General features: G+C 39.2%; 1 protein-coding gene across 2 annotated transcripts in view; it reads right to left on the reverse strand.

The window, feature by feature from the left end:
- The window catches only part of LOC133648896 (pro-neuregulin-2, membrane-bound isoform-like), a 133077-nt gene that overhangs the window by 37890 nt on the left and 77136 nt on the right, over positions 1-18051 (reverse strand). For both annotated transcript variants that reach the window (XM_062045417.1, XM_062045416.1), the window contains exon 5: positions 4772-4830. In XM_062045417.1, coding sequence (XP_061901401.1) covers positions 4772-4830 — 59 coding nt within the window. The remainder of the gene's footprint in view (positions 1-4771; positions 4831-18051) is intronic.

The raw sequence follows: 18051 nt of genomic DNA on the forward strand, positions 1-18051 counted from the left end.
TTGTCGGTGCGAAATGGACGTATTTTTCGAACGTAGTCAGCCACAACAGTACACAGCCGGCGCTTCTTTGTTTACATTCCCGAAAGATGCAGTCAAGATGGAAGAACTCGGATAACAGAGACTCTAACCAGGAGGACTTTTGATTTGGATACACAGACGCCTGTAGAGAACTGGGACAACACAGACTCTTACCAGGATTACTTTGATTTGGATGACAAAGACGCAGACGTGCTACTGTGAGTATGCAGCTTTGGCTTTTTTTTGCGTATGTACGTAACTTTTTTAAAATATATAAGCTTTATGAACCTTGGGTTAGGTGAACGGTCTTTTGGGCTGAGTGATTGTGTGTGTTGATCATGTGTTTGAATTGTATTGGCGTGTTCTATGGAGCTAGGAGCTAGCAGAGGAGCTAGGAGCTAGCATAACACGTACCGTACCGTAAGTGCGCGTCACGTACGTAACTTTTTAAAAATATATAAGCTTTATGAACCTTGGGTTAGGTGAACGGTCTTTTGGGCTGAGTGATTGTGTGTGTTGATCGGGTGTTTGAATTGTATTGGCGTGTTCTATGGAGCTAGGAGCTAGCAGAGGAGCTAGGAGCTAGCATAACAAACACGCAGGTGTTATTATGCAGGATTAATTTGTGGCATATTAAATATAAGCCTGGTTGTGTTGTGGCTAATAGAGTATATATATGTCTTGTGTTTATTTACTGTTGTAGTCATTCCCAGCTGAATATCAGGTACCGTGAGTATGCAGCCTTGGCTGCTAAACATTCGATAACTTGACCGTATGTGCGCGTCACGTACGTAACTTTTTAAAAATATATAAGCTTTATGAACCTTGGGTTAGGTAAACGGTCTTTTGGGCTGAGTGATTGTGTGTGTTGATCAGGTGTTTGAATTGTATTGGCGTGTTCTATGGAGCTAGGAGCTAGCAGAGGAGCTAGGAGCTAGCATAACAAACACGCAGGTGTTTTTATGCAGGATTAATTTGTGGCATATTAAATATAAGCCTGGTTGTGTTGTGGCTAATAGAGTATATATATGTCTTGTGTTTATTTACTGTTGTAGTCATTCCCAGCTGAATATCAGGTCACCCCCGGCTCTCACAGCATCTTCCCTATCTGAATAGCTTCAACTCCCCACTAGTCCTTCACTTGCACTTTACTCATCCACAAATCTTTCATCCTCGCTCAAATTAATGGGGAAATTGTCGCTTTCTCGGTCCGAATCTCTCTCACTTCATGCGGCCATCATTGTAAACAATAGGGAACTTTGCGTATATGTTCAACTGACTACGTCACGCTACTTCCGGTAGGGGCAAGCCTTTTTTTTATCAGATACCAAAAGTTGCAATCTTTATCGTCGTTGTTCTATACTAAATCCTTTCAGCAAAAATATGGCAATATCGCGAAATGATCAAGTATGACACATAGAATAGATCTGCTATCCCCGTTTAAATAAAAAAAATTCATTTCAGTAGGCCTTTAAATCTACAGCTAAATCATAAATCTAAACCTAAATCTTAAATCTAAATCTAAATGTGAGCGCTAAATCCCTCGCCAAGTGTAAAGATGAATATTTATAGGATATCAATATTACACCAATCCGACGCCTCTCAGCTACAAAGCCGCGCCCACATCTCTGCCTCTCAGTGCACGCCACTCCTACAAGTTTCTTACTCCGGAAGACGGAAACGTGACCGATGCTTAATGACAAATAATGCCAATAAAGTTGCACATTTAAAAAAAATGTTTGCTCCAAACATATGCACATGCAAATTGTGTTGCAAAGAGACATTTAGACAATCAAACACGTCGACACTGCACTTCCGCGCATACTTGCCAACCCTCCCGAATTTTCCGGGAGACTCACGAATTTCAGTGCCTCTCCCGAAAATCTCTCGGGACAATCATTCTCCCGAATGTCTCCCGATTTCCAGCCGGACAACAATATTGGGGGCGTGCCTTAAAGGCACTGCCTTTAGCGTCGTCTCTCACCTGAAAAGGAGACTATTATATATGTCTCCATTATCCATAGGTTTATATATAACCCATAAAGTAGGCAGGCACGGAGCTATTTCTCAGCGTGTGTTTATACCAGCCGGCACGTTAATACACTGACACACAACATCCGGATTCCCATCATGCATTGCTTCAAAACTACGTACAGCAAGTTGTAATATCCTAAATTTCCAGACGGACAAACAATATTGGAGGCGTGCCTTGAAGGCACCGCTTTAGTGTCCTCGCTCACCTGAAAAGGAGACTATTATATATGTCTCCGTTATCCATAGGTTTATCTATAACCCATAACACGGTGGCCGAATGGATATACCTGTAGTCACTCATGAACGGTCAGAGAAGCACAAGGCTGGTCACATGCAGCCCAGTATTATGGGCCACCTTGCAAGCAACATTCCGTTCTCATTTGCGGATGTTTTCAACAAATCCGTGAAGGATATGTTCCCGGATTCAGAGATCGCTCGCCAGTACTCAAATGGCAGAACAAAGGCTACTCAAACAATGAAAGGTAAGTGTTACTTTTTTTTAAAAGTAAGCAGCATGTACAGTACAGTTAGTAGAACAACTGTTTTCATTACTGTTTACTGTATTATATATATATATATATATATATATATATATATATATATATATATATATATATATATATATATATATATATATATATATATATACATATATATATATATATATATATATATATATATATATATATATATATATATATATACATACATATATATATATATATATATATATATATATATATATATATATATATATATATATATATATAAGAAATACTTTAATTTCAGTGAATTCTAGCTATAAATATACTCCTCCCCCTTAACCCCCCCCCAATCTCCCGAATTCTGAGGTCTCAAGGTTGGCAAGTATGCTTCCGCGTTTGACATTGAACGGAATTGCTTCTTACACCGAGGCATGCAGTGTGCATGAATACACATATTTCTATTTGTAAGCGTCTTTCATCATTTTGCTGCGCTTTTACTCCGTGATTGTGTCATATATAAACATTACATTGCTATAAACAGTGCGGTCACTGTCATATAAGTTTGCCACTTTGGATCGGTTATAAAGAATATGTCATTATTTTGAGTTAATTTAAAAAAATATCATATTGACTGTGAAGTTATCATTAGGTCAGAGGTTCAGATCCGGCGCATGCCAATATTCACCTTTTAATATGTTTATTTTCCATCTTCCTGCCTCTCGCAGCACAACACAGCACCGCTGTCCGAGAAGCACGATTTAAAAGGAAGTAAGACGAAGGAATGATGACTTTAATTCATACTCACTACAATCATGTTTTTACCATTTTGTTCACAATTAAGACCTACTCCTTATGATACACAGTTAGCTTGTCAGCTGGCTGCTTCTTGCAGCAAACTTATATGACAGCGGTGGCAGTGTTTAGAGCATTGCATGTGTGACAAAAATATATAAGATGGCTACCAAAAGTGCCTTATTGCAGTGAAACTTGCCAAGAGACATGTAACCAAATATTAACATTGCTGTATGTATGCTTTTGACCCAGCAGATTTGGTCACATTTTCAGTAGACCCATAATAAATTCATTAAAAAAAAAAAACTTCATGAATGTTTTTTGTGACCAACAAATATGTGCTCCAATCACTCTATCACAAAAAAATAAGAGTTGTAGAAATGATTGGAAACGCAAGACAGCCATGACATTATGTTCTTTACAAGTGTATGTAAACTTTTGACCACGACTGTATATCTGCTAGAAAAGTGGGACTGAAATTTTACATTCGGCACCCCATATCAGTATATGATTGTCAACAGAGTGATTAGTTCAATATTTTCATATATTTCTCCACATTGTTTTTGGTAATGGTTACAAACCCAGGCAGATTCAGGGAACAATTATCTGGATACAGAAGGACTTTGAGAGCAAAAATTCAAAAGAGAAGTAGATTGTAGTTATTCTTTAGTTACTTTGTGCTTTTGACTCTAATCAAAAATGACAGTAAGAAACTAGTTCAAAATATAGTGCTGATCTTGTTAATCTGTCAATATAGCACTCACCATAAGTAAACTGAAAAATCTCAAAATAATACATGTGATCGGTATCGGTATTAGTATCGACCAATCTCAATCTTGGATGATCTGTACCGGCAGCATAAAACCCTGATCGGCACATCCCTGATGTATTTACATTTTCGTATGGGACAATATATAGCAAATTGGGCATAATGTAAAGTTCTAAAAGGGTGAAGGTTTACTTTAGATACTTTGTTACCATAGACTAAACAGCACCAATGGGTCATCTGCAAAAAGAATGGCATGCAGTTCTCTGGATCGAGCAACAGCAACTTTAAAAGACAGTTCCAATTCAAATGTTGTATTTACCTCCTGAAAACTTTAGCGTCCTCTCCAGTAGACATTTGTTTTTGTTTTTTCTTGCCAGAGTCACACATTTTGGAAAGAAACATCCTTGTTATACAAATGCCCACTGCAGAGGACACTGGTTCTCAGGAGCACATAAGAAGTGGATACATTTCAAATATACAGTATCAATATGGAGGGCCAGAAGAACAAGTGTAGAAAAGGAGGAGGAACACAAACATGCAGCCACCATCTCTCTCTCTATCTCTCTGTTGCGCACACACACACAGACACACACACACACACACACACAACCCCTCCGATGTAGCATGCCGCATCTCGGTGGGAGGAAGACAGGACAAGAGCAAATGGACATACTGTAGAAACCGGCCATGACGGAGTTTTCACAGTGGTCCCCCGTATAGTCATTGGGACACCTGATGGAGGGAAAACAGGACACAGGGAAAGAGAGAAGGGTACGGGGATAAAGATACAGAGGGAAGAGAGAGTTTGAAAAGGAGTAGTACACAAAAGGGGAGACAGAAAAGTGGGGAGGAGAAAGGAAGGGGGGAAGGAGACACAAGAAAGCACAGAGAATGTTGAATTAGAAACAACACAATCCATGAAGTACAAAAAACGAGACATGGCTTGCATACTGTGACATCACCGCTATCAATATGACATCAGTGGTACAGTATAATGATATCATCACAGTCATGAAGGTCATGTGATGCTAGTTCAGGAAGTACGAGGGGTCAAACACATAAAACCAGCAACCCCTAATGGAGCACACATACAGGAAACACATATCGGACATGCGCTGATTGGATATGTCATCAGGTACAACCTGTACACTCTTATGAGCTGTGTGTTGGATATCTATCCAATCACTACTACCGATTGGATAGTTTAGTGAGGTCCTTGGATCGGCCCTGCGGGGGGTCTACTCCGACTCTGGCGGAGTCCGAGAAGACGGTCAAACTTGACTATCTAGAGGAAGTAAAAGTCGTAACAAGGTTTCCGTAGGTGAACCTGCGGAAGGATCTTTACCGGGAAAAATCATGAAGTCCCCAGGGCCTCGGGCGGGTTTCAGCCCGCCCTTGGCGTGGGTGGCACGGCTCCTGCCCAACGGTGGCGCGTCCCCGTGGGCCACTCACCTTTCGGACCCATAACCGGCATCCGCTTTCGAGCGGGGGGTTCGGGTTGATAAATCTGGTGCAGCCATCTTCTTAATGTAACTCCACATTGTCTTTCAAATAAACGAATACATACATACTGTACATATCTGGTGTATGGATCGGCTGGCTCACTGCCTCATTTGCCCAACTGTAACAGTGAAACCTGAGCAAGAGGCGGGATAACACCTCGTACTGGTCACCAGTCAATCAAAGTCCACTAATAAACAAACAACCATTCACATTCACACTTATAGAGTCGCTATTTGTGTTACGAAGTTGTGTGATTATGTACACGCGCTCATAAAGAATTATTACTGTGCAAAAAAAGAAAGACAACTAGTTACGTAACTGTGGCAGAAGTATAGACAAAAGGTGGAAGGATACGTAGCTGAGTGTGACTACACTAACTTTTCTCCATCTTCCAAGAGCAAGGCAGATTCTTCTGATGGGAGTGTGTCAGAGCAAAAGAAAGTGAAATTGGACATTGTAAAATATTCAGAAAGTGTTGAAGTGGTTAAATCAATATAGACTGCATGCCTGGGTCCAAGCCTCGACTATCATGAAGGGATACAAATAGTATCTTTGAAATTGTGAAAGGATCTGCTCCTATGCAATGGACAGTCATAACTAAGCAGCATAGTGGTCTCATTATTGGCACTTCCTCCTTGTCTTTCTCTCCCGTTTAACACCCTTTCTAGAGTGCAAAACAATTACAGGATTAAAAGGATTGTTTTCTTTTTTCTTGTTTCATTGAATTATTGTACCGCGTACCTTGGTCTTCCATGCCCCACTTTTTGTATGATTCGGCTTTAGGAAAACATTTTCACAAATAGTATGTGTTTTTGAAAAAAAAAAAAAAGAAACAAATATATATATATATATATGTATATGTATATATATAATATATATATATATATATATATATATATATATATATATATATATATATATATATATATATATATATATATATATATATATACTACCGTTCAAAAGTTTGGGGTCACATTGAAATGTCCTTATTTTTGAAGGAAAAGCACTGTACTTTTCAATGAAGATAACTTTAAAGTAGTCTTAACTTTAAATAAATACACTCTATATATTGCTAATGTGGTAAATGACTATTCTCGCTGCAAATGTTTGGTTTTTGGTGCAATATCTACATAGGTGTATAGAGGCCCATTTCCAGCAACTATCACTCCAGTGTTCTAATGGTACAATGTGTTTGCTCATTGGCTCAGAAGGCTAATTGATGATTAGAAAACCCTTGTGCAATCATGTTCACACATCTGAAAACAGTTTAACTCGTTACAGAAGCTACAAAACTGACCTTCCTTTGAGCAGATTGAGTTTTCTGGAGCATCACATTTGTGGGCTCAATTAAACGCTCAAAATGGCCAGAAAAATAGAACTTTTATCTGAAACTCGACAGTCTATTCTTGTTCTTAGAAATTAAGGCTCAAACACAAAATTGTTTGGGTGACCCCAAACTTTTGAACGGTAGTGTATGTAGCAATACAGAACATAGAGAAAGTGCCAAAAAATGACTTTGTGTGCTGATGTTCATAATTCCAGGTGTCCAAAGAAAGTGAATGCAACCTCGCTCGCCGTAATCATCATTGATGCATAATGATGAAATGTTTTGGCTATTGGCTCGCCAAGAGCTGCCGTCGGGCAGTATTATGGGGGTTGCTGTGTTAAAGTACCAGTATAACGGAAACATATGTTGATTTTATATTGAAACGATTATCATATATTTTTCATTTATAACCCAAAAAGACTTACACATTTTGCAAGTAAAAAGATGATCAAAATTATTTAAATCTCACAGAGATTCCCGAGCCATAATGAGCATGACAGTCACATGATCCGTGATGTGCATGGATGGATCACAGTTCCCTTCGATTCAATTCAATTTATTGGGATCATGTCAAAAATTCACAAGCACACATTTTGCTCAAGTGATCAATCGTCCAAAAGGCATGGGAAGAAGCAGGGATTGTCTTGTCCCACCCTTGTGCCGTAAGCAGCAAAAAAACAACAACAAACAAACAAAAAACAAATGATAGCAAGAGATAAGAACTGACAAATATTTCAAAAGGAGTACATTCGTGTAAAGAGGATTCATAGTTTACCCCAGTGCTACAATTAGAACATGAGAGTAATATCAGTAACTTTGCTTCAACAGTTCTTCATATACTAATGGTATTGTTTCTAAAACTGACTCATGCTAGCACATTGTTCTTTACTCTATCCATTTTATAGCTTAATCCCACATACAACTACACCAAATGTTTTCTAAATTGTGCGTGTATATAAATCAGTGGCGGGCCGTGCGTTTCCCACCTAGGCCTTCAGTGATGTCCGACTTCAATGATTACCTCTCAAAATACCATCATTGATGTCACCACATGATCATTGCTGGAGAAACACTATACAGAAAAATATTTACACACTACTGGACATTGTACAAAACGGGTTAATTTCTGGCGCATTTAAAAATCAATAAACCCGCATCAGCAATTAAAACATATCTTATGTAGTACTGTCAAAATTAAAATTGCAACAAAAAAAATTTAAACGGGAAAAATAAAGAAATTAAATATTTGAACTCACATTTCATCGACAGCTGAGCTAGCTTCCGAGGTTGGCCGACATGGTCTCACAAGATGTAGTTTCTCTTTAAATATCCTTCTTGAAAATGGCCTTGCAAATATATGTGTTGTCTTGTCTAATCATTAAAGATGCAGGCGAGGCGTGTTGACTGACTTCTTAAAGTTTACTCCACACCGGGGCTACTGGCATGCTCTCCACTACTGTGGTATGCTGGGTAATGGAGTTCTTATATTACCTGGCTCATACATCTGCCTTAAGCCATCTAGAACAGTGGTCCCCAACCACCGGGCCGCGGCCCGGTACCTGTCCGTGGATCAATTGGTACCGGGCCGCACAAGAAATAAAAAAATAAAAAATAAAATAAATAAAAAAATATATATAAAAAAAAAAATATATATATATATATATATATATATATATATATATATATATATATATATATATATATATATATATATATATATATATATATATATATATATATATATATTTTTTTTTTTTTTAATTAATCAACATAAAAAACACAAGAAACACTTACAATTAGTGCACCAACCAAAAAACCGTCCTCCCCCATTTACACTCATTCACACTCATTCGCACAAAGGGTTGTTTCTTTCTGTTATTAATATGTCTGGTTCCTACATTATATATCAATATAGATCAATAATCCATACAGTCTGCAGGGATACTGTCCGTAAGCACGCATGATTGTATTTTTTAATGACAAAAAAATTAATAAATAAATACCCCCCCCCCCCCCCCCCCCCCGGTCCGTGGGACACATTTTCAAGCGTTGACCGATCCGCAGTTACAAAAAGGTTGGGGGCCGCTGATCTAGAAGGCCTTACTGACAACAATACGTGATCTGATTGGCTATTGCAACTGTTTATCAAGTGTATGTCCCCGTTCACTTACAGTGCGCGACGCCCGCATTGTTGATTCTGAAGGCTCAGGCAGATTTGGTACAGCACGGCAACATAAGCTAGCTGAATTCTGATTGGATAAAAAACTCTATAAACTAAAAACAACAGTGCTGGAAGGAGCATATTATGACATGAAGAGAATATGAATACTTTTAGATATTTAGGGAAAGTAAAATTAAAATTACTTTTGTCTTTAATTATGATCAATATTTCTGGTTATGTTAGGCCAGCAGAGAAGGCCTTGTTGGCCCTGATGGCACACCACTGATATAAATGCTTTAGGAGATCGTATTTATCTTCTTTTGTTGAGAAATACTGTTGTATATTTCTGTGCAGTTCGGTATTATTTGCTTTGTACATGATTTTTGCAGTTTGAAATGTACAAAATGCTATAGTTTTTCAATATTTTACAATCGATGACGATATGATTTGTGTGTTCTCTATATGCAGCCTTATGTGTTATTCTGAGTGATCTTTTCTGCAGTAGTGTTAGTGAATAAAGTGTACTTTTATGATTGTTCCCCCATCTCTCTACACAGTAACTCAGGTATGGTAACACCAATGAACAGTAGAGAGTATGGAGTGACTTTTGATTCAATATTGAAATATATCTGCAACTTTAGGATTTTCGTACTTGATGTGTGGTTTACAGCTCATTTTATTATTGTTTTATAACTCCTAAAATGTTTTATTTCCACTATGTCAATATGTACACCATCTATTTGTACTTGTGTTTGATTTTAATTCCCCTACTATTTCCAAAAAGCATTATTTTAGTTTTACTTAAATTCAAAGATAATCTGTTTTATCAAACCATTTATTTTTTAGTTTGTCCATTTCTAAACGATACTGTTTTTATTACTTCATGTGTGTTTTCCCCTTTAGCAGAATGCAGTGGTGTTATCTGCAAATTGTATTAACTTGAGGTCTTTTGCGCTTTTATTGATGTTAATTATATAGAGATTGAATATTTTTGGTCCCAGAACTGACCCCTGGGGTACGGCACAAGATATATCCAAACAGTCTGATGTGTGATTTACTGTCCTCACGCATTGCATCCTATTGGTCAAGTAGCTTTTCACCCAGTTCAACACCACTCCCCTGAAGCCGTATCGTTCTAATTTGTGTATTAGTACATCATGATTCATTGTGTCAAATGCTTTTGATAGGGCCATAAATACTGCAGCGGCAGCTTGTTTATGATCTATTGCATTGGTAATTTCTTGTTCAATTAGTGCCATTTATGTTGAGTAATTTTTTCTGTATCAATATTGAATGGCTGAAACTACTTCGTACTTGTTTATCAATTTGTCTAATCTGTTGTTATATATTTTTTCAATATGTTTTGAAAATTGTGGGAGTGGGGCGGCGTGGCGAAGTTGGTAGAGTGGCCGTGCCAGCAATCGGAGGGTTGCTGGTTACTGGGGTTCAATCCCCACCTTCTACCATCCTAGTCACGTCTGTTGTGTCCTTGGGCAAGACACTTCACCCTTGCTCCTGATGGGTGCTGGTTAGCGCCTTGCATGGCAGCTCCCGCCATCAGTGTGTGAATGGGTGAATGTGGAAATACTGTCAAAGCGCTTTGAGTACCTTGAAGGTAGAAAAGAGCTATACAAGTATAACCCATTTATCATTTAATTTAATGAGTCTTGTCTGTAGTTAGTAATTTGATGTGTATCGCCTGTCTTGTAAATTGGTATTACTTTAGCTAATTTATCTTCCTGTTTGAAATTATAAATTATTTATGTACAATAATGGTTCTAATATTTCTAGTATAGCCTTATTTATCATATAACTAAAGTTGGTATGGTATGGTATTTTCATACCGATTTATTCATAACCAGTGGATGTTTAAGATTTTTTTTTTTTTTTTTAGAAGATCAATTATTTCCTCTACTGTCACAGAGTTTAAGAAAGTTGAGTTGCGATTTCTTTTTTTCAGAATCATCAGATGTGTTTTTGTCCAATATTCACGAAAGAGTCGTTGAACAACCACAACAAACCTAGTACTCACGGCATACTTAATGAGAGCCAACAAAAATATTAATGTGGAACAAACTATGATCCAAAATATTATATTTTTTTTAGCCTGTATATAAGGAGGATGAGCAACACATTTTAGAAGCTGTGTGCAAAGCCGATGCAGATATAGTGAAACACATAAGTATCATGCAGCAGTATCGCTCAGTGCTAAACGAGAAATACAAACCACGAACATAATAAAACAAACACACACTGTACAATGTCTGCTCTCACTGGGATCATGACTGATGGGATTTTCATATCTCCCCATTCGGATGAAGTAATATTAATAATTCTCACAAAGGGTTTAAAAAAAAGTTGCCGCACTGAGCATATTACGCATGTTTTTTTTGCCGTCTCTGGGTCTAAGTTTGATGTCAAACTTCACCAACTTCTCGGTTTATGGCCTCATCCTCTCTAGTATCCAGGTGAGAGGCATGATTTGTAATGTAGAATTAACCTTAACCAGCTCATAGGCGATGCAGATAAGCTCACCGGCTCAATATTTCAACAGCTTAAAATAAAATTTAAAACGTTAGTAAAACGGAAGCTTCTATCAGAGCTAGATAACTCCTGGAAATTACTGGCTTAGAATGACCAAAGGTATAGTGTTTGTCCAAGTTAAAGGAAACGGCAGGTTGTCTTCTTCTAATGGATTTATTACAATCTTTGCAAGATGGGTAACGTTTGCTGAGAAATGTAGCCAATATTACATACAGATAATATGTCATGAGACATGCAAATTTAAAATACACAGAGGACATAAGTAAAGGAATTTAAATTACTTCAAATATACCTACAAACGAGTCATAATGATGCAATACATACATACAGCCAGCTTAAATAGCATGTTAGCATCGATTAGCTTGCAGTCATGCAGTGACCAAATATGCCTGATTAGCACGCCAACAAGTGAATAACATCAACAAAGCTCACCTCTGTGCATTCACGCACAGCATAAAACGTTTGGTGGACAAAATGAGACAAAGAAGGAGTGGCATAAAAACACGTCTTACCGTTGCAGCGTCGGAGAAAGTTGTACATGTAAACAAACTAAGGTGAGCTCAAGGGCCGCTGAAATTAGTAGGACAAAATGTTGTTCGCCAAATAATCTCATCAGTGAAGCATGTATTACATAAACAGGGAGATGACTAAAAAATAGGAATGTATTTTTGTCGTGTTTGTCCTCCGACAGAAACCATATTAAAACAAAACATATATTTTTACCTGACCTTTTTCCATTTTCACACATTTTTTAAAAAGCTCTACGGAGCCACTGGGAAGGTGCTAAAGAGCCGCGGCCGCGGATTGCCTTACCCTGCCCTAGACTGATCACTTCAGTTACAGGGATCCACAAATGTCAACCTAAAACATTGTAATTCACATGCCAGGTCTGTTGTTGGCAATGACCCCTTCTTCAGAAACACTACACCAACGTGCAAGGAGTGCTTTTCCTCTTAGGAATTAATATACTGTACTTTGTCAAAAATGTAACATGTGAATACTGCATCTCAGCTGCAATGCAATATTGTATGTTATCAGACTCATTAGCATGTGTAGCACCTACAATAGCACACATGCAAAAACAACAGCCCTGGAGCCCACCATTATGGTTGTGTCAGAGATGTTCATTCATAAAATGTCTGTCAGTGGATTACAATCAGCTGGCTGTCCAGAACCGTGTCAGAGAAGGGATGGTGAGCATTATTCTTATCTTTTTAATATATTTTTTTAAAGAGCAGCTTCAAATGTAACAATTAAAAACACAACAAACAAAGCTATTTCAAAGTTTGACGCGATACAGGGTCGATTTGAGAGTCTAATATAATAAGTGGTACATATTAAGGTTTGGTTGTCAGGGTAACCATAAATAATAACAATGCTGACTCATAACTGAAAACAAACAATGGTCTCCCGTTTCACGGTGTTGTGCTATAAGCGTATGACTAGTGAGTCAAACAGAAAATCTGTTTGGAAGCCATGAAAACAACATTCAAATTAATTTCACACCTGAAGCAAAAATCAGATGTGACTAGCAGCATGTATTTAATGTGCAGTCATGTGGGTGTGAAGATGCACCAAATCTGTCAAAAAATATGTTGGATGATAAATTGAATCACACGAGCACAGAATGAATAGGATACTTTTGGTTTGTTTTACAATGGATTAATAAAAGCACCTTATAAACAGTGCAATGTATTGTTTTGTTTGTTGGCGGGTGGTAAACTGTCAGAATTTTGACAGAACATGAATATGAGTCATAATCTGACATCGCCTGTCAAAACCCTGGTACTAACAATAAGCTTCTCACGACATCACAAAATGTAATGTTACGGCAAACTATGGGCATTTTTTAACCTTTCAATTTGATTATCTATGTACTTTGGCAACTTATCGTTTTTTCTGTCGCTATAAACATCTTACATGCTTCTCCTTAGTATTTCAATCCAGGAGACGCTCCTCACTATTATTGAGCCAAAAAAGTGGAAAAAACAAGTAATGCGGATAACGGTGGACCACAGCGGTGACATTAAACTCAGAGATGCACCACCGTCAGAAGTGTGGACTTACTTTGTTTTTCATAATATGGATGTGGAAATATTTATTTTGTTCAGTTTTTACTAGGACTGTCAAAGTTAACAAATGGAAAATTTTGCTTTGAAGCCTGGGCGGGTCGCTCTCTTCACAAGACCAACGTTATTTGTATCCACATTTTTCTGAGGTGTCACAATAGGTCCTAGCTGATAGCAGCATTGTTGCCAAATCCGCGTAATACAAGCAACTTTTGCTTGCAAAGTTTATAAGTTCTGAGTTGTGTTTTTTGAGGCTTGTTTTTGAACATCTGGTTGCTTATTTGGGATTGCTTTTTTGACCCCACATTAATACAAAACACTGAGCTGGTAGATAGATAGATAGACTGCCAGAGAAACAAGTGATGAGACAGAATACAAATTAGTGGCAGAATTAGGGGGAAAACTGAATAAAAATATATTTCATAATGTGAGAGAGAGCGCATGAAAGGGCTGGATTAGACCCCAGGTGGAAAATGTCTCGTCTGTGTGTGTTTCTGTTTGTGTTAATTTCTCTGGCTTTAAAAAAAATCATCACTTTTTCACAAATCCAACCAATTGTCCAGCCCGATGTTGGGTGAACATTTCATTAAGGTACAGTTATTAAAGATACAAAAAAAACGTATATCTGCCATTTATTTTGATATTATGACTTAATTGCGATTAAATATGTTAATCATTTGACAGGCCAATTTTTTACTTAATAAATTTGATCTATTTGAGGGACAGGAGAATGTGTTTAAAATAGTTTCACTGTTTAAAGTTGTATGGCACCAAAACATGTCATTGTTTCTGCACTATTGCTGTTTGTACTCTGGTTAAATAATGATGCAAAATATGAACTATTTTAGTGGTTTTTTTGTTGGTTAGTTTTTGTTTCACCCCTAGTCAACTGGCACAATGTCAACTGAAGATGCAAGGAGAACCCTCCCCTAATGCATATGCTGTACACAGCACCGGCTGTGTATCCTTCTCTCCACTTTCTCATAGATAACTGACATTTTGAATTAATTACAGAAAGAAAAAAAACTTGAAAAGAGCCGACTCAGCGATTCTAAAATAATTATAAATAGAGCAGAGGGAAGATGGAGACACTCAGCCCTTCACCAGCATTGCTTTTACTGTGTAAGGACATACTGTATCTTCTATTTTTATTTGCTTATTCTATACCACTTTCTTTCTCTGTTCACTTTTTTTGGGGTATTTTTTGTTCACATTACTCTTGCAGATATTGGAAGAAGTTTAGGGGTTCAAGCACACTTAAAGCACTGCTTTGTTCCAGCTAATGCCTGAGATTCCTTTGTTAAATAAATTACGCAAAAGGTCATTGCATCTATATGATTTAGAAATTACATTACTGTCACGCATTACTCCCCTGAACTCTTGGTAAATGTAAATTAAATCACTGTTGATTTTATGGATCTGTCAGAGGAAATATGAGTACTATTACTTCTACCAATAATTGGTAATGTATGACGTACTAGTACTTACCTATTTTTTAAAGTAAACTCAACAGCAAGGGTTTCCAAACTACGGCCCCCGGGCCAAGTGCGGCCCACCAAAATCTTCACGAATCATCACAAATTTAACAAGAAGATAGGCCGGCTGTGTGTTTCTGCTTAAATTTAGTCTGCTGTGAATTAACTTCTTATTATTGGAAGGATTTTGTCGCCCTCTTATGTACGAAGACGCAATCGATGGTCAATGACCAGAAATTTCATTTACAAGTGAGTTAACAACAGCTTTAGTTCATATGATCCAATCCAAACAACTTATCCCACTCGTGGTGTAAATGGGTGTCCATGTGTGTATAACAGCGTATTTGTGATTACTCTCGAAAATATGGCTTTATCGCAGCTTGTACTGTATTTGTACATGTTTGGCAAACTTCCCTGGTCCCTTCCACCCCTCGCTCAATGCCAATTTTGCCAATAACATAACAACTTCAATAAATGTAAAATTGATGTTAAATGTTCATTTGTATTTTCTATTCATCATTTATTTAGCTTTTTTTTTTGCAAGAGATGGCGGCGCCCTGCCGGGCTGCAGCTTCAGATGCTCATGGTACAAATAGAACATTTTGGCAAATATACTGATAAATTCTGTAAATTTCATGGCTGGCTTCCAGCGTGGACACTCCGTGGTAACGTATGACCGCCAGACAATTTTGGATGTGGAGAAATTGGGCCGTTTTGGACTGAAAGATGCGTATACGTTGGACCTCCTCGCTAAAATCGGAATTCTACGCCGGCTACATCCAGCGGCCTGTGAAGCAGCAGAGTCAAGTACCAGCGGGGACCGTCGATGGAGGACACGTAAGCGGTGTGATCGGAAGAAGAAGTGGGGATGCCGAGCGGGGCTAACAACAAAGCTAAAGGCTAATCCTCACAGAACGCCGCTTCCTTCCATCCTTCTTTCAAATGTCCGCTCCCTGGAGAACAAAATGGACTACCTGAAGCTGGATTTGCATGCAAGACGCGAGATGAGAGACTGCTGCGCCATATTTCTCACAGAAACGTGGTTGAAACCAATCGTTCCGGACGAGGCAGTTAGCATCGAGGGGCTAACTATGTTTCGGTCGGACAGTAGCTGCACTCTCACCGGTAAATCCCGAGGCGGTGGTGTTTGTATATACATCAACAACAACTGGTGCAATAATGGGAAGATAGTCTCATGTCACTGCTCTCCCGATGTAGAAATATTAACTATAAAATGCAGGCCATTTTATTTACCCCGGGAATTCAGTACTATGATCTTCACAGCAGTGTACATTCCTCCCAGTGCTAACACCAAAGAAGCTTTGAATGCTTTGTACTGCTCCATCAATGAACTGCAATATACACATCCAGAGGGAGTTGTCATCGTGACAGGGGATTTTAATCAAGCTAACAGGAAAACTGTGTTCCCTCATTTCCATCAATATGTGAATTTTGCAACCAGGAGTGGAAGCAAATTGGACTTAGTGTTCAGCAATATTAAACATGCGTATAAAGCTGCACCACGCCCCCACCTCGGCTCTTCAGACCATCTATCTGTGATGCTAATTCCTGCATACAAGCCCCTGCTGATCAGGAAGAAAGCTACAGTGAAGCAGGTGAGGACCTGGCCAGTGGGAGCAATGGAAGCATTACAAGACTGCTTCGAAACCACAGACTGGGACAAGTTCAAGGCAGCCGCCACCGATAATCATCACACATGTGTGGAGGAGTATGCAGAGTCTGTGTCCGCATACATTCAGAAGTGCATGGAGGATGTCAGTGTGATCAAGAACATCCCCACACGGGCCAACGAGAAACCCTGGATGAACAGTGAGGTACGTGCAATGCTGAAGGCTTGGAACAAGACTTTAAGTCTGGCGACATGGTGGCATTAAAATCAGCCAGAGCTAACCTGAACCGTGCCATTAAGGTTGCAAAGCATGCTCACAGTCAGAAAGTGCAGGACTTCTTCGACAACCCCAAAAACACTAGACGAATGTGGCAGGGCATACAGGTCATCACGGACTATAAAGCTGCCCCCCGTCCCTGTGACAACAGTATCAGCTTCCTAGATGACCTTAACAACTACTTTGCGAGGTTTGAGGCACTTAACACCACTCCGGCAAGAAAATCCATCCCTCTCCCTGTTGAGCAGCCGCTCAGCCTGGACATAGCGGAGGTCGGGAAAACCCTGAGAAGAGTGAACCCCCGGAAAGCACCGGGACCTGATGACATTTCAGGCAAGGTGCTTAAGGGATGTGCAGACCAGCTGGCGGGGGTTCTCACAGACATCTTCAACATCTCGCTGACCCAGGCTGTGGTACCATCATGTTTTAAGACGGCCACAATCATTCCAGTGCCTAAAAACCCACAATCTCCTCCCTCAATGATTATCGCCCCGTTGCACTCACCCCCATCCTAATGAAGTGCTTCGAGAGGCTGGTAAAGGAATATATTGTCTCCAGACTTCCCCCCACATTCGACCCATACCAGTTTGCTTATCGCCCTAACCGCTCCACAGAGGACACCATCTCCTCTGCACTCCACCTGAGCTTAGAACATCTGGAAGGAAAGGACACACACGTGCGGATGTTGTTTCTGGACTTCAGCTCAGTATTCAACACCATCATCCCGCAGCACTTGGTGAGCAAACTGGCCCCCCTTGGATCCAGTACCCCCCTATGCAACTGGCTGCTTGACTTCCTCAGAGACAGACCCCAATCTGTGAGAGTGGGCACCAACACCTCCAGTGCCATCTCCCTGAGCACCGGCTCCCCCCAAGGCTGCGTCCTGAGTCCGCTGCTGTTCACGTTGATGACCCATGACTGCTGCGCCAGGTCCACTACTAACCACATTGTGAAGTATGCGAAC

Source organism: Entelurus aequoreus, linkage group LG04, assembly GCF_033978785.1.
Source record: "Entelurus aequoreus isolate RoL-2023_Sb linkage group LG04, RoL_Eaeq_v1.1, whole genome shotgun sequence".
NCBI classification, from domain to species: Eukaryota; Metazoa; Chordata; class Actinopteri; order Syngnathiformes; family Syngnathidae; genus Entelurus; species Entelurus aequoreus.